Source organism: Centruroides sculpturatus, unplaced genomic scaffold, assembly GCF_000671375.1.
Source record: "Centruroides sculpturatus isolate CEXI.00-Female unplaced genomic scaffold, Cexi_2.0 scaffold1092, whole genome shotgun sequence".
In the NCBI taxonomy this organism is placed as follows: Eukaryota; Metazoa; Arthropoda; class Arachnida; order Scorpiones; family Buthidae; genus Centruroides; species Centruroides sculpturatus.
The window spans coordinates 146446-165452 of record NW_019385258.1 but is presented as its reverse complement, the minus strand read 5'-3'; the positions used below and the strand labels follow the sequence as shown (position 1 = coordinate 165452).

General features: G+C 28.0%; 1 protein-coding gene across 2 annotated transcripts; it reads left to right on the top strand.

The window, feature by feature from the left end:
* Positions 1-9923: 9923 nt before the first annotated feature.
* On the top strand, positions 9924-17675 carry LOC111636811 (AN1-type zinc finger protein 6-like). Of its 2 annotated transcripts, none has more exons than XM_023382150.1 (4): positions 9924-10754; positions 13885-14009; positions 14076-14247; positions 17232-17675. In XM_023382150.1, the coding sequence occupies exons 2-4, from the start codon at positions 13941-13943 to the stop codon at positions 17321-17323; spliced, it is 333 nt and encodes a 110-aa protein (XP_023237918.1). In that variant the 5' UTR covers positions 9924-10754; positions 13885-13940; the 3' UTR covers positions 17324-17675. The 2 variants fall into 2 exon arrangements, with proteins under 2 accessions (XP_023237918.1, XP_023237917.1); XM_023382149.1 differs by lacking the exon at positions 17232-17675 and adding an exon at positions 15752-16365 and having other exon boundaries at positions 9950-10754.
* The last annotated feature ends 1332 nt before the right edge of the window (positions 17676-19007 follow it).

Genomic DNA, 19007 nt, shown 5'->3' with positions numbered 1-19007 from the left:
TTAGCATGTATGCTTTTTACAGTGAATGGCAGCTATCCCATAGTCCAACCTCCAACCTGGACAATCATCTTGTTCCTTTTTGAGTGGCATTTACCTTTTGACCTTCCTGGTTTGGATGATCATAGCAGCAGCTGAGCTACTACCATGCTTTCCAGGTTATGCTTCCAAGCCCCTTCTGCAATAAGGCAAGAATACAGCAAGGGTTTTGGACTTATAAAAAGAATTATAGATAGAAATTAACTGAAGGAAATTTTGAAATGGATATCAGAGAGGAGACAGTAGATCTAGAAGTTGGGTAATTGAAATTTAGGAGGCCATGTAAAAAGATAGAGATGGGAGTTGGAGAGATGGCTGGGAAGAGGAGGATCAAGAGAGACGATATACAAATTTCATTGAAAATAACTGCAAAATGGAAAATCCTCTAATGAAGAATGTGGTTTTTGTAATTTGACATCTTATTAATGGAATTTTATGCCTTAATAAAATGAAAATAACATTTCAATGTGTCCTTTTTTCAACATTAAGACATGGTGAGTGTTTTTTTTTATCATCAAAAGTAAAAGATGCTCATGATGATATGAAAATGATCCAGAAAAATTTTGCATAAATTTCTTTATTATAATGCATATTAAAATAAATATTTTAAAGGACTAATTATATATTAAAAATTTTTGTAAAATTTATTAGTAACAGTATTTGATTTTAGTTAAATCTTTTTTACTTGTTAAATATTTTTTTCACAGCAGGAAAGTATAAGAAAAATCAGTAATTTGATGGGAAAAAATTTACAAATGAATGAGAAAATTCATATATTACAATTTTTTCCTTTGTATCTAACTTTATATTTGTTGGATTACAAATATTTTCAACTATTAAATTTTATCCACTATTCATGTTGAATTTTGATGGCTATAATTGGCTTTATCATATTTAAAACTGTGAATCGGTTTTTTTTTCCTCTGAATGTTGGTGTAAATATATATTGCAGAAATTGTAAAGATTTTGAATCTAAACCAGTGTTTTTCAACCTGTGGGTTGCGACCCCCAGCGGGGTCACAAAGCCTTACACGGGGGGTCGCGGGTGAAAGAAAAAGACAAGTGTTTGTAGGTCCTACACTACTTAAAAAAAACTAGAATTTCAGTGAGAAGGCTGTGCCTGTTTATTTTATAGTACAATTGGTTTTTCGATCGATATTTAAGGAAAGAAAATTAAATACGTAGTTTTTAAAATCACTGATATAGTTTTAATATGGCCCTGGGGGTCGCCAGAATTTTTTAACTTGTAAAGGGGTCACGTATTCAAGAAGATTGAAAAACACTGATCTAAACTATTAGTAGTTCTTTCCCATTTGCTATATATTAATTATTTATTCAAATATTTGAAGACGGCCCTATTCAAAATGCTGGCCCACAAATCGGGGCCATTCTGCAGCTAGTTCCATAAATGTTTTGCATGAGATGCATAAGTACAATCAATGTGCATTCATTTAACTTTTTATTTTATTACTGATATTATAACTTCCTATAAATCTTTTCCTACCTGTTTAGAAATTTTTCTTGTAGGTGTAAACTTTTGTAAGCTGTATGCTTAACATATGACATGGTGCAAATATGGTAAATTCTCAGCACATTGGAAAAAGTACTATTGCTTCACTATCTTAGTTTGAGAAACACTGCAACACTGTTACATGTTTGTGTTCATTCTTGGATAAGTACAGCTACAGTTTAAAATTATTAATAGAACAGACCATAAAAATAAATTTATCAGTTTATATTTTTACATTATAATTAGAAAATTTTATAAATATCCTATTAATATGTATTAATATTTTTAAATTGGAAGATATATTATTCTGAGGATATATATATAGCTTTAAATAAGAGATGTTTATCTGTTATGGACTATTGAATAAATTGCATCTACCTATAAAGGTAGATGCAATTTATTATAATTTCTATAATTGTACACGAATCATATACGGATTTCACATATCAGTGTCAATGGGTCCTTACTTGAAAAAAATACATTAATTTCATGTATGGGTTGGAAAGTTTCCTTGTCTGCTTGTATATTTAACAGGCTGAATCAATGTTTGTATTTTGTATTAGAAGCAGCAATTAGTGTGTAATTTCTGCTTCTAATACAGATATAGGCATTGATATAGTCTATTGAATACACAAGTAGACTTTTCCTTAAAAGATTGCAGCAACATATGATATGATATATGCAGCATATACACAGATGGAGAGAGCACAATACTGATCTTATTTGAAAGATGGATGGATGCCTGATCTTTGTGAAATATCTTTGAGAGGATCAAAATATACAGTCACAAAATGACAGGAAATTTAGTGTCAGGAATGATGATTCTTAGCCGTGTGGAAATAAATTTGTATTAGAACTATTATAGAACTGTGTATATTATTTTTGTTTAGTTATTTAATTTTTATTTACATTCAATTCAAATTCTTAAAATAATGATCTTTATCTTGTTCTACTGCTGGAATATATTGGGTTTATAATCTGATGACTTATTAACTCTTTAAAAATGAAATTGACCTTATCCATTCAAAATGAAATTGGGTGGTGGAAAAGTTGTTTGACTGGTTTTGTTATATAAGTTCCTCTTCTAGCCTTGGAAGTAAAAACAATTTAGTCTGTAGCAGGGCTGTGGAGTTTTGGTGTTGGAGTCGGAGTCGTCAAAAAATCCACCGACTCTGACTCCCTTTTACTTACCAACTTGTTATGTGTATGAAACGGAGTCGGAGTTGGATGGTAAGGAAAAGTCAGAGTTGGAGTCGGTAGATTTTTACACGACTCCACAGCCCTGGTCTGTAGGTACATTGTTTTACTACTCATCATAATGTCTGAACACTGAAGGAAACTGTCTCAATGCTGTGCCCACTTTTCAAACCCTTTTCCAATGAATTGAAGGCTCACTTTCAACACATTCTTCGTGACAACCGTAGCCTCAGCATTCATTTGAAAATGAATATCACCCCTATCGGGAAAAAATGGAAATGCTGGGTGGAAATTATATAGCTGTTTGGAGGATGGCCACAGCATTCCCAATAAACTTCTGAAATTTTGGCCTCTGTGTGATAGAGTGAGGACAAGCATTATTGAGAAATTGAAAGTCACTTTATATAAAATTTGGCAATACCAAAGCAGAATTAAGTTTTTTCGTAGGAACTTAACTAGCAGAATCTTATAACACTTGCAACTCAGAACAGTCAAGAGCAGTCAGTCTGCTGATGGAGTAACTATGAAATTATTTTCACTGGAGACTGGATGTTTTCTTTCTATGGATGTATGTTTGAATTTTGGGATGTAATGATGAAGCCATTTCATTTTTGGTGTGGACCTGCATTGGACTTTCTAGACTGTAGGCCATTTTCAATCCACAATGGCAATGACTGAGTTGGTATGGGACCCACTGGGCAGAATTTTAGTGTATCTGAAGTTGTCATGAATAATTATGCTGTTCCAATGGAAGTGTACAATGTTGTCATGACCTTACAAAGTAATTGTTTTGTCATTACTGGCACCAGTGGGACAACACAGGTGAGATTTATCAAAAATATCCTTCAGAAAACATCTTGCACTATTTTTTCACCATTTGCAAGGACGTCACATTCCCTGTATGTAAAGCGTTTTCTGTAGATTTTACTGTCAGAAAAATCACATGCTCACTCATACCAGATTATGGCTTGAATCTCTTCTTTACATAATATCTTTAATGTACATGTGACCACCATGCTGACAACACTCATAATGCTGCAATACAGATATTTCAAAATCTTATGTTTATTTTCTTATGTATACCTTTGTTTACAATAATCACACTTATTGGGCTGCAATTTTTAAATTGAAGACTGATACATTACCATTGTCATCCATCTATTCATTAATCTTGAACAGTTAGATAAATGAAAATTGAGACCAGATATGGAAAACTTAAAGGCTGGAGATTGCATGATTTTGTAAATTAAAATATTAAAAATTGCAGCACACTGTTATGATACTGTCACAATAATATACAACTAGTTTTATATTGCATCTTATATCGATCATTCTTCTTTAGTTATGTTTTTAATTACTTGAAGCCAAGAGGGTTGAAAATAACAAATTATATTTTCTTAATATTTAAACATTATCTTAATGTTTGTTGCTGAACAATGTTAATGAATGATGCTAAGTAGTTGATTAAGTTATTTTTTTAAATTTTTAAACTATATAATGCTTTGAGTGAACAAGCTTTTAAGATTCACTCAAAAAGTATTATGTAAATTTGATTATTGTACCTTTATATGTTTTTATAAAATGACGGATAAATATTTTAAAATTGTAGGATATGATTTCTAGTATTCTTTATCAGGGACATTTAGTTTATTGTTTTTACTAAATAAAAGTACAGCAATACCTCGACTTACGCGAACCCAGAGTAACACAATTTTCAAATCTCATTGATTTGTCTTTTGTTTGAGCGCCACGCAGCTCTTGATTACTCACTCCCCCCACACTATTCTTCGGCTTACATGTTCGGATGTGTTGCGTGGAATCGACACATAGCTACAATTTATTTTGTGTTATTTATTTCTGTGTTTGTTATATCTACGGAGACTCGAGAGACTGTATGTGGTGATTTCTTGTAACCGTGAACGAATCAAAAGACGAGATAAGATTAACGAGAACATTTATTAGCTTACATACATTCGACTTGGGTTTTAGACAAATTGCGAAATTATACCCCGACTTACGTGGTTATCGCTCAGTCCCACCTATCGCGTAAGTTCGGGGTATCACTAATATCAAAATGTTAGATATAAAGGTTAGACTGAAGAAATTTGTTAAGGAAGTTATGAAATTTGATCATAAAAAGATCACAGTAGCAAACAGCAAAGAACAATATAAAAGTGCAATGCTGATTATCAATTATGAAATAGATTAATTTTCATAACATTAAGAAGCATATGTTTCATGCATTACTAATTTATTTAGTATATTCTGTATGTTTTGTTAAAACTTCTGCATATCAATAAGGTCATTCAATCTAGTTTTTGTTATCTTGTTAATTGTCACAAATTTAGAAATTCCTGTTGAATTGTATTGTAGTGATCATGTTTTAAACATGATTAGGTGAACTGAAGTCTAATATAATTCCTAGTATAGAAAAGTTAACAAACAAAAGTTTGAATTTAGTATACATGAAATGTTCTTGATTCATTGGCATAAGACTGTTTCTCTTTCAGTTTTATATTTGTTCTCAATTATATTTAATCATTAATTAATGCTATGTTTTAACTGATTTTTTTTTATAAACTAAGATGAATTAACAAAAGGAATATTATTAATTAATGTAATAATCTTTGACTGATGATAAATTAAAGTTATCTTTAAAACAATACATAAATGTAATTCATCTTTAAAAAAATGAATTGTATTTATTAATCAAATTAATAAATACAATATGTTGCTTTATTCAAATATGTTGAAATTAATATTTACTTCCTTAAATTTTGATTTGTAGTTTTTTTACAAACATTTCTCCCTTAAGCNCTTAATATTAAATATAGATTGAGATAAAATTAGCAAAATAATATGGCTTAATAATGTTATACAGTATGTCCCATTTCAATTAGTCAGCCAAAATGTCTCGAAAAATAGGCATCCTATGAAAAAATGTTCCAGACTGAAAATGTTCTGCATGAAGGGAATACAAGAAGAAACTATGATTTCATCACAGCTGGTGCTACAATCAGTGAAAATGGGGTCAGTTTCCTTTTTTGAACAAACACTCAGTTTTTTTTTGTTTCATTGTTAATTTCCTCATGTGCATTTGAAAAGACTAAGTGAAAAGACATATCTTGTATATCTACTTAAGAATTTAAAAAAAAATTGTTTGTAAAAAAATCAAATATAAGCAATAATATAAAAGCAAACTTTGTTAATAGTTTAGTTAAATCATTTTCTTTTGCTACTGTTGTTTATTTCCTTAGCATGCATTGCTTTATACATGGAAGTGAGATTGAGAATCTGAAAAGCTACAATACAAAAATAATTCAACAATACATAGATAAAATTACAAACATAACTTGTATATTATTGTTTCCATTTGTTTCTGAAAATCTTACGATGGACTAACATATTAAGATAATGAACTAATAATGCTTTATATCTCAAAGTAGTAAGGAAATTAAATTGATATGAATATGAAGAAAATTTTTAAAATTATATTGGAAAAATATTTAATCTGTATGATATATATCATGCAGATTAAATATTTTATATACCAAAAAATTTAGACTAATTATGCTAGTTATTCAGAAACTAATTTAAAATTATAAGTTTTAAGGGTGAAACTATTAATTATAAAAGATTAACATTTTGCATTTATTGTTTTGAGCAAAATTGGATTTTTTGTTTATATTCAAATTTTATTTCCAAAGTTAACTAATATGTATTGAACTTTAAAATGATAATTAGATGAAATTTTTATTCAATATAAAAATTCTTTAACCATGCTGTATTGAATAAATTGAAAAGTTTATTTTGGAGATCATATATTTATAAATGACATATTTTTCTATTTATCATAACAGATGGCACCCCCACACAATTTTAAATTTTTTGCCAGTAAAATTATGCAACTTGTTGCTGGACTTTTAATATCAGAAATCTATAGCTAGGGAATAAAATTTTTAGAATAAATGTTTTTAATAAGCTGAAAAGTTGCAACATTGACATAAAAATAGCTGTAAATTTTCATTAAGAGTAGCTTGGTGAGAAGTTACAGGATTTGGCAACACTATCTTGTGTGTATTCAAAACTATCCATAATTGTTGAAAATAGTAATGCTCGTAGGTTAGTTGGAGCTAGTGTCTTCAACATCTTAAATGGATATTTTTGATATAGTCTGCTGAGAATGGCAGGCGTTTGAAATTTTAAAATTTTACAAAATGACTTTGAAGTTTGTTTGTTATAAAATGTATTAAACCCTTTATGTTTATACACTATTTGTCAGGGATTGTCAGTTCAATGTAGGGAGAAGTTTGTTAAAGGAAGAATTTGGAATTAGTGAATTCCCTCAAATAGCCATGACTATTGTTTGATGATTTCTAAAAGCTTAGGGAAACAATATAAAATTAATAAATACCATAAAGTACAGTATGTAGGTACCTTATTTATTTAACAAACTTTTACAGAAAATGTAATATGTAGAATTTACAATATACAGTAAGTGTATATTTTAATTATTTTCTTATTAGTGGTAAATAGAAAATTAGTATCTTTTTTTCGTAATAAGTATTACTACCATTTCAAGTATAATTTGTGTTAAAATCAAACTTTTTACAAATAAATATTTGAATATAACCCAATTTGATTATTAATTGGGATCTAAGAAGGCTAATTTAATGATTACATATAAAGCAATTTGGTTATAGGTAAGTGGTTAGGTTGCTATCTAATAATAAATTTAATAGTTATAAATAATTTTTAATTATTGCAGATGTGTTGTCAATTATGATACCTGAACCTCCATTTCATCTTTGCTTCCAGAGTAATTTAATTAATGTAATTGGTAGCACACATGCATAGTAAACAGGAGTTGCAGGCTTAAGTCCTGCTCTAGTCAGATCTTTTCTTCCAGAATATTCTAAATTTAAAATTAAACATTCTTTATAATTAAATTTATTAGATAGCAGTCTTACTACTAACATATAGACAAATTAGCCAATAAACTCCCAACAACCTTTAAATATAACCAGTAAAATATTTTAAAATACTACAAACGTTTTTGACCGTTATTTCCGGTCTTCTTCAGGTTAAAAGGTTCTGAGATTCGAATAGCAGTTGTGCTTGAAGATTTAAACTTTTTTAGACGTATGAACAGCGCACTGCGCATGCGCACTAAATACAGCGTATACAAATGAAAGAATATTTCATTTGTATATGCTGTATTTAGTGTGCTGTTCATATGTTCTAAAAAAGTTTAAATCTTCGAGCACAACTGCTATTCGAATCTCAGAACTTTTAACCTGAAGAAGAATGGAAATAATGGTCGAAAACGTTTGTAGTATTTTAAAATATTTTACTGGTTATTTAAAGGTTGTTGGGAGTTCATTTTATATTTTACCAGTACTTATTAACAAGTGATGTGTTAACCTGTATACAAGACAAATTAGCCTTATTATAGCCTAGTTAAAAATCTGGAAGTTCATTTGGCTTAAATATTTAAATATATTATTAATAATGGACAATGTTCAAATGGGTATGTGAAAAATAAATAATTACTGTCCTTGGGTTGGAACAACAGAGAAAAATATGCATTTGTAAATAGTTGCTTTGACTATTATTTTTGAATAAAACCAGTATATTTAACAAAAATTTATTACAGTATGATAAAATAACACTTACTAAACAAAAAAATCAAATTTTATAAAAATTAGCCAGGACAAATTTAAGTTTACAAAAAAATTTTAAAGATTAGATGTAGATGAGTAGCCTCAAATAAAAAGGCTGATTCCACCATAGAATTGTTAATTTCCTCATGTGCATTTGAAAAGACTAAGTGAAAAGACATATCTTGTATATCTACTTAAGAATTTTAAAAAAAAAATTGTTTGTAAAAAAATCAAATATAAGCAATAATATAAAAGCAAACTTTGTTAATAGTTTAGTTAAATCATTTTCTGTTGCTACTGTTGTTTATTTCCTTAGCATGCATTGCTTTATACATGGAATCTGAAAAGCTACAATACAAAAATAATTCAACAATACATAGATAAAATTACAAACATAACTTGTATATTATTGTTTCCATTTGTTTCTGAAAATCTTATGATGGACTAACATATTAAGATAATGAACTAATAATGCTTTATATCTCAAAGTAGTAAGGAAATTAAATTGATATGAATATGAAGAAAATTTTTAAAATTATATTGGAAAAATATTTAATCTGTATGATATATATCATGCAGATTAAATATTTTATATACCAAAAAATTTAGACTAATTATGCTAGTTATTCAGAAACTAATTTAAAATTATAAGTTTTAAGGGTGAAACTATTAATTATAAAAGATTAACATTTTGCATTTATTGTTTTGAGCAAAATTGGATTTTTTGTTTATATTCAAATTTTATTTCCAAAGTTAACTAATATGTATTGAACTTTAAAATGATAATTAGATGAAATTTTTAAGTATACTCAAGAATTCTTTTAAATTTATGTAATTTATTTTATTATTAACTTTATTTCATTAGTAGAACTAATAATAGAATTCAAATGATGTAATTTCAATAAATATCATTAATTTATATATGATGGTGGTTTAATCTAAAAATAATGCTGCTTATACTTAGGTTTATTAAATAGTTTTGTTTTAATATGCTCAACTGTTTAGAAAGAACAGCTATAAATTTCAAAATTATAGCTTTAAATAATAATGAATTTACTGTTTCTAAAATGATAAAAAGTATTTCTGATACTAAGTTTTAGCAATTCAGTTTTCTGTTAACCGAAAAAATTATTTTAAATTATCTAAGTTAATGGATAAAAATTAGTTTTCCCTTGGCCATTGCAGTGATATTGTCCTTTGCATCAGAAGATATTGTTAGTTGTGATAGGTTCAACTGCAAAGGCTGACACTTAAAAATGTCATTGGAAAAGAGCATTAGAATGGCATTGAAGCATGCATGCCTCTTGCTTCTCATAAGTTTTTTGCATGTGTACTTGCTCTTGATTCTGATAAAAATAGATTTTTATTTTCTCTGGTGTTTAATTTAAAATATTTTTATATATCATTAAACTGGATGTTTCTTTTACTGTTAAAATCAAAATTTTAAGAAGTATTAATTGCATTAAATTTTTAAATGTTATAATTTGTTAATAATTATTATGCAATGCAATGCAAAATTAATTTTAGAATTATTCAAAAAGTTATATGATAGTTTTACATTAATACACCTTGAAAATAATGATGCAAACAAATTATTTGGAGAAATTAAGATAGATAGAAATTTGAGCAATGCTTAAATTTGGAGAATTTATTGAAAATAATTATAGCCATAATTCTCTCAAAGATATTAATGTAAACTAATCAAATATTTAAGCTTTTCACAAAATATGTACTCAATTTTTTCTTTATAAACAAAAATATGATTATTTGAGAATTTGTTTGTTAGAGGGAACTATGTGAAAAGGTAGCATTTCATGGAAATGTTAGAATTTTAACATAAAAGCAATACAGTAGTATCAAATTATTTCTATTATCATATCTATTAATTTTTAGAAAGTGACACTTGTAGCAAAAAAAAAAAAAAAACGTTTTTTAATTTAAGTTATAAGTATTATAATATGACAAAATGCTGTTGAAAGCATATTCATAGTGAATATGGAAGTAAAAGCAATTGAAAGTGACATTTTTTCACAATAACAGTTTTACATGCACACACATGCGCGCGCACAGTTTCAGTGAAATTTATGGGAATGTGGTACTGATTTTTGGGAAATTTTATATGAAAATAATTATATATATTATGGAATATTTTTTACCAGTGGTTTAATTTACACTTATAATGTTATTTGGGAATATGAAATATTTTGATTCTTATTGAGCAGTATGAAATTTGTTGATTTTTGAAGATAAGAATATAAATTGCCTTGAATTCAAAACAGTTAAAACTCTGCTAGCAAGTGATGTTACCAGTATATCAAAATCATTGCCAATTTGCAGCACAAAAGAAGGTATATTGTTAATTCTTTTATCTGTGTTTCTTATAAATTTATATAAATAATAATAATAATTTAATAATTTCAGTTAAAATTACTTTTAATTTAAAAAAATATTTTAAATTTTAAGGAAATATTTTTTGGCCTTGGTAGTTCTAATCATTGTGATTTTCTTAAAGTGCAGATTTTTCAGTCATGTAGGACATAAAAAATACTTAAGAATAACATAATTAAACAAGTATGGTTGGATGTCAGTATTGCAAACTTCTTTGTAAGAAATCTTTTTCTGCAAACTTTTGTAGAATATTGAAAAATGTATTATTACAAATTTATTAATGATGTGTTTTCCATTTAATGAATTTTCTGCATTTCTCTTAGGCATTGTATGATACAAGAGTTAGTTTGCTTTCAGTTTGAATTTGCCATGTTTTATCGTATTCATTTCAAGTATTATAAAAAGATGATGGATTAAGATGGATATATTTATTGAATGTACTAATGTTCTTCAAAATTCACTTAAATATTTCAGAAGATAGTTTCTGCCTCAGTCATTTTTATACGTGATCATATTAGTGTAATATGACCATGTTTGTGTTTGTAGTTATCATTGTTTAGTTTTTTTAAGGAAATTGTGAAATATTGATATATGGGATTTCAGTAGAATGTAAAAATTAAAATTTATTCTTTTGCGAAGAACATATTGTTTTATAATATGGAAATTTGAATGCTTAATTTAAAATAAAAAATAAATCATAGTCTAATTTTTGATAAACTTTAAACATGTGCATGGTATTCCTCCTCTGTGAGTAATTGAGAATAAACAACAAAATTTGAGTGAATTATCTTAGTACCTGTACTCTGAAATTATCATCAAAATAATAATAATAAAATTTGTATGTGAATTAACCTTAATCAGTTTTAATAGTATCTGTTTGTGAGACATTCTTAATATTAAATATAGATTGAGATAAAATTAGCAAAATAATATGGCTTAATAATGTTATACAGTATGTCCCATTTTAATTAGTCAGCCAAAATGTCTCGAAAAATAGGCATCCTATGAAAAAATGTTCCAGACTGAAAATGTTCTGCATGAAGGGAATACAAGAAGAAACTATGATTTTATCACAGCTGGTGCTACAATCAGTGAAAATGGGGTCAGTTTCCTTTTTTGAACAAACACTCAGTTTTTTTTTGTTTCATTCTGTGATTCTGTATCAAAAACTTATATTTAACTGCATCTTTCAAAGAAATATTTTACATATCAAAAGTTATAAGCACTTGAAACTTTCCCAACAACAACAACATGCACACTTAATTTGTGGATATCTGTGAAGTTTGTTGAAAAAGAAAAATGAAAAGAAAGAAAAATCATTAGGAAATACTTATTTGGTGGAATAAAGATCAACATCTTGTCTTTATCACAAACTTTAACATACTGTAACACTAGTTTTCATATCAGTTGATCATGTGGAAAAAGAATGATTACACCAGATAATAACAGTTTCATATTTTTCTTTTTTCAATGAACTTCATTGATGTCCATGATTCATGTATGCATCATATGGCAATTACATAAAACTTCAAATGCTCATGACTTTTGCTAACTGCATCTTTCAAAAAATTGCTTTAAATAAAAATTTCTTTCAGATACAGTATCATATGCAACAACAAAAAAATGGAGTTTTCATTTAAGAAAATGAAATTGGCCCTGTTTACACTGTAGTGCCGTTATCTATGATTAAATCAATAGTGTCTTTTTGTGCCTCCCTTGATGCAGAACATTTCTGGTCTATAACATTTATATATATATAATGCATATTTTTCAATATTTTGGTGACTAATTAAAATGGGACACCCTGTATATCTATCAATTATAAAATTATCTGACTGCAAGATTTACATAACAAAAAGATATATTACTAGTTAAAACTTTTAGTTAAAATCACAAATAGCTTTGATCTGATGTAAAATATTTTATTAAGTACATAATTTTTATAAGGCAAATGTATACAGGTGGCAAAATTAAAGCAACACTGAATGTCAATGCCTGGTATCACCAATCACTTCTTTTGCTTTGATAATTAAAATGGGTGATTGGTTAAACTTGTCATTAATATTCAATGTCACCTTATTTTTGCCATCTGTATGCATATGTCTTAAGGGTTGTTGGAAAGTAGTATCCATTTTAGAATTAAAAAAATAACCAATAAAAGTTTATGAAAAAGTTTATATTGTACTTTACATTCTACAGGCTATTTTTCCAGGTAATCACTCTGGAAATTTAGGCACTTATCACATGACAAGTTTTTGTATTTCCTTGTCCTACACCTTCCCTGCTAGACCATTCAGAAACCTTAGATACTGCATCCTACACTTATTCCTCACTCGCAAAGCTTTTTTTTTTTCCAATAAGTTGTTAAATTTTATGAAACAGTAAAAATCACTATGAGTCATGTCAAGTTGTAGGTTAAATGGTCCAAAACTTTCCACTTGAAACTTCCATGGAACATCAGTGTTTATGGCTCCTTGGGTATGAACTGAACAAAGAGTAACTTTTTTGGTCCATGCCTCGAGATCCTGACAAAACCTCATGCCTCAGAGTTATGATAAACAGTGATGCATATTGTGGTAAATTAAAGCAATTGTAGTGGCTATTCAGAATTGCAGGAGAGGTTTATTGTCTAATGTTGACATCCTCCACAACAAATGTGCAACCACATATTGCTGAAAAAATAGAATAACTCTGTGGAAGTTTCATGCTGAAAGTTTTGGACCATCTATCCTACAGCCTATCCTGGTCCCTAGTGACTTTCACTTTTTCATGAAACTGAATGACTTTCTGGAAGGAAATGCTTTGCAAGTGAGGAATAGTGCAGGAAGCAGTCACTAAGTTTCTGAATGGACTAGTGGGGGAGATATAGTACATGAAGAGGAAATATAAAAACTTGTCATGTGGTACAATAAATACCTAAATGTCCAGGGTTATCTGGAAAAATAGCCTATGATATGTAGATGTAAAATATATAAAAAATTAACTAATAAAGATTTATGAATAATTTTTTTTAATTTTAAAATGGATATTACTTTCCAAACAACCTTCATACATATTCCTTATTTTAAAATAACTTTTGCTTGTTTTTAGTAAGTGGAACAACTGATGGTTCATCAACACAGTTAACGTCTAATGTTACAGAAGATATGCTAAATACTGCATCACCTACTGTCCACTCAGTTGCAAGTTCCAGCCAGGAAACAAACAAATTTGAGGTACACAAATATATTCTAATTTTTGCATGTTCGTGTAAAAATTAAAATGCAAATTATTTTTTTCAGAATTTAAATAGTCCAGGAAGTCAGACTGAAGCAGCAGCAGCCGCAAGTCCCACCAACACAACCACCGAAGAAATTGGACAAGAATCGGCCAACCAAACAAATGGTACAGAGCCAAAAGAACAGAAAAAGAAGAACAGGTGCAATGTCTGCCGCAAGAAAGTTGGATTGACAGGTAACTGGCAATTTAAAATTGATTAGTTCGTATGCATAATGGATTTATTCAATTGATTCTAAGATAATAGAATACACAGTATAAATTATTACATATTGTTAATCAATAAAATGTTAACTGCCATCCAACCACCGGCGGTCATAGTAATTAGGGCTGCTCAGAGCCATCCGACACACATACAGCAGTTGGATGGCAGTTAACGTGTTAAAACATGTGTTTTATATAAATGATTTGGGTAACTAAAATTTTTCTCTAAAAAAAGTAATGGCCGTCTAACAATCAAACCTTCATCATTGTAAATTAGCAAATACCAAGTTTTATCATATTCCTGCATAATAATTTTCATTGAGTTAGATAACTGTATTCAGATAAGCTAAGTCAGTATGTCTTTTTGGACTAGCAACATGCTTTGAATTTAATATGATTCCTGCAACACACCACAATTTTTTAAATAAAAATGTATAAAATTATGGTCGAATTTAAAAATTTTGATATGGAAATTAAACTTAACAAGACACAAACTCAATTTTACAAATATAAAAATATTTTATTTGAGTCAATGCATAAAAAAAACTAGTATTGGTCTTTAAGCTGGTAAGCTGCAATGTTTGTATAAGCTTCAAAGAGTTGATACACCCCAGTATATGTATAGACACATGCAACTGTTGTGAAGAGAGGATATGCTGATGATGCAAATTTTGCAATAATTGGCAGTTTAGTGACTCTCCTCCTTCAATTTGCTGGTGATGAAAAGATGAAAGATAAATGAAATTTTAAAAAAAGATTGTATTCAGTATTCTAAAAAGTATTTAATATTTCCACAAAACACCTGAGACACTCTCATGACACAAGTATGTCGTGGCATACTGGTTGGCAAACGCTGAGCTGATAGAGATCAGATAAGGGGCAATTTCTTTGTCACCTTAATCTCTGAAGATAGCTCTTATCACATTTAAGAAAGCTTATTTTCTATTTGTTGAAGTCTATATAACAAAATGATTTCAAAATTTATATTCAGATAGCAATTTCTGAAATTGATCATTGAAGAATTTTTTCAGTTAAATATGCTTGGTTTAAAATGGTTTATGTATTATGTTGTTTGCATTTGTGGGAAAATTTTATTGCTCTTTACAATGATATTGGTTTCATTTCTATATTCTATAACTTATATAATTATCTTTTAAAGATGCACTAGTTCTAATAAAACATTGAAGTATGTTTTGTAAAATAAGAATTCTTACAGAAAAAATTTTGTTTAACTATTATAAAGTTAAAAAATATTTGCAATGTCCTGAATTTTAAATGAATTATGGATTGAAAATTTTAGGAAAAACAAATGTTAAAATATCATTTTCTGGTTATTTTTAATATACTTAAATTTTGGCTATAAATCTGAAGCACAAACTTAGTCATTGCAAATATTTTCATTTTTTAAATTTTTTAAACAAAATAATTTTAACCTTTTATTTTATGAAATATGTTAAAATGGAGCTAATTTATTTAGGTTTTCAGTGTCGCTGTGGTGGTCTATTTTGTAGTCTCCATAGATATTCTAATGAACATAATTGCACATTTGATTACAAGCAACTTGGTGCCCAAGAAATTAGAAAAAACAATCCTCTGGTAGTTGGAGAGAAGATACAAAAAATCTGAAACTAGGCGATTTCATAACAGAGAGGGAATTTGACAGAACTAAACTTTAATCTTCCTTTGTGTGGATGGCCCCGAAGTTTTCAATCCTAATCATCATTGAATGGCAGGACTAGTTCTTTTTATCTACATATTTTAAATGCTCATTGAAAAAAAAAATGTGTGGATTAAAATAGAATTTAAAAACACTATTAGTAGCAGCAGATATCTTTGAGACTATATATTTCATTGTATTCTTTACTCAAAGTATTTACATTATCTGTAAACCTAAAAATATATTTTACTTTACATCCATTCTCGTAATTTATCGATTAGTAATTTGCTCTATTTGTGCACTTTGTGCTTAGCAGATTCGGATATTTTTAGGTTTACAGTAGACATCACAATACGTCCATTTTTTAACGCTCGCAGACCGGTAAGCTTTTCGATGGTGTAATTTAAGAAATTACTATGCACACACTAAAAAAAGTAGAAGTCCAATTTAAATTTTCTTGAGAAAAGAAGAAAACATATATACTAAAAACTAATTTTATTAGAACTTATTCAAAATTAACTTTTTAAGAAATTACTGCTAATAAAAGTTTTTAATGTTCTATTGTTTATTATTCCTGTTTGCTATAACTATATTGTTTTTAATTTTAATTATTATATGTAATTTAGGTTAATATAAATTGCATAGCTTTATATTTTTAATAAGTGCATAGTTTATAGAATAAAAATTTTGTTTGCAGACGGACATGCAAATTGGAGTAATAAACACAAATTATGCCATATAAAAACAAAAGAATCAGTTGTTTATTATTTATTAACTACCACTGAAGTTATTTATCTTTTTTAGTCACCTTTTAAGAAAATACAAAATTAGTTGGAAAACATTTTACTTGTATGTATAATATGTAGTCAGTATCTGTTGTTTATATGAAATATTTTATAAAGAAATGCTTTCTTGTGTAGAAAAAATTTCATTGTTTGCATTAATCAAATTTATTTCTCAAGGAATGTTTTATTGCAACTTTAGAAGAAGAAGAAATATTTAAAAAATATTGTAAATATTTTTGGAATTATAAGAAATTGGAAAGTTTAGCTTATATTATTGAAAACTGATTATTATATATTAACTTAAAAAGATTTATGGTGCTATCAATTTAAAGAAATTATATAATTTTCTTTTATTCTTATTATTACTATTAACGTTTGTTCTTTTGAAATTTGAAGGGGACATTTTAATTTAAAATCATGCAATTTTGAAAAAATTGTGCCATTCTTTTATCGAAGATTAATCTTATTCTTAATTATTATTATTAAATTTTAGATGTTAAACATTTTTACTTTAGAGAATGTGGATTTAGAAGAGTCTTGGGTGAAAACTTCAGTGGATAGTGCAGCAAAATATGTATATTTTCTTGTATATTATAATAAAGTTTGAGAACATTAAGAGAGTTTAGCTGTGAATATAAATTGCAAAAAGTGCAATTTTTTTCCCTTTGCTTTAGCAAAATTTCTTGGTATATTTTTGAGAACTTAGGAGAAGACCGATCGTTCGCATTTCTTCGATTGCCAAATATATTTAGAAGTTATATTGATGATAAATAATTACGTAACAAAATCTTATCAACATTAGTACGTTTAACTTTAAGCAATGAAATTTTTTCGAGAATTTCATTTTATTTTCTGCAATATTTTCAGCTGTGACACATGATGTACGATTCATCATCTCTGTATTTGTAATTAACTGCATATGATGTGTAAGAAATAAAAATATAATTTTTGTACTTGTATTTAATTTCGACCAGATAAATTCCCCATATTCACTTTCAGTACAACTTACGATTTTAGTTTTGTTTTTTTAAAGGGAGTATGATAGAGGAAATATTCTTCGTGTTGAAAGCAAGGAAACAATTTATTGGACAGTCTGGAAATGATTTCGTTTATCGACCTATCGAATTGCTGTTGAACGGGGGGATGAAAAACAGTGTGGCTTTAAGAATATAAAATTAAGAAATGTTAGGTTTCTACTCTCATGAGTTTAATGTGTGTGAACTGCTTTCACGCACTAAACGCGGTAGTAGTGATCCATGTAGTGAACACGGTTGAAAAACTATGCAGTTTACAATAGGACAAATCCACTACAGCGGGGAAGGTGGTTGTTGGAGACGTTCGCAAGTCAACGATAATCTAATGAATAAGAATACCCTAATATGAAATGATAACCGACTACTCGATAAAAAAACAGATAAGATAATCCTAGGCTTTCAGGTTCAGGCAAATTTATAAAGTTTTAATACTTTTAAAATTTCGTGTTTAATCTCACTATGAAATTGATAAGAAAAAAATTATTTCTACACGTCATTTTTGAGATAAAAGTACTGTACATTAGCTTGGCTTGATGATAAAGGCAGCGCAACACGAGTGTTATTTGTCGAGGTAGGACTTCGTGAAACTGACCCTTATTTAGGTGTCACACTAGCGGGCTAGACACAAATAATTGTTTAAACTTAATGCTTTGTATGATTAAAATTATCACATTCAGAATATATACTATATTCATATGCAATTCGTAACAAAAACATTTGTATTAAAGTTAGGCTTCGTAGTAACAATTATAATTAATACAGTATTATTGCCAATTACACTGATAGTTAATAATTTACCTTAAAAATAAACTCGTCAAATATTTTCGTTTAAGAAATTCTTAAATTTATTTTCCTCTTATTATTCTGCGTGATATTTTTAATAATATAAACACTAGAAAGTTCTAAATGTAACTCTTAATGTTTTATTTAGATTTCATGAATAATTTAGAAAATGTATAATTTAAAATTAAGCAACAAAGTACGCTGTGCAGAAAATGTCTGATTCACTCTACGACCTTAGTGATGAAATAAGCTTCTACCATTGACAAAAACTCGCCGTTTTGAAACTACTGTACTTTACATTACTTCAATGTTAATTAATGAAACATTGTTTACTTCAAAGCCGAAAAGGAATTATTTTAAAATAACGCAACATCACTGTTTTTGAATGCTTGGTTAAATTTTGAAACACGCCATATTATCTATGTTTATTTTCGGTGCTTGTTCTTAGGTGTTTTCTGGGTTGTTTATTTTTAA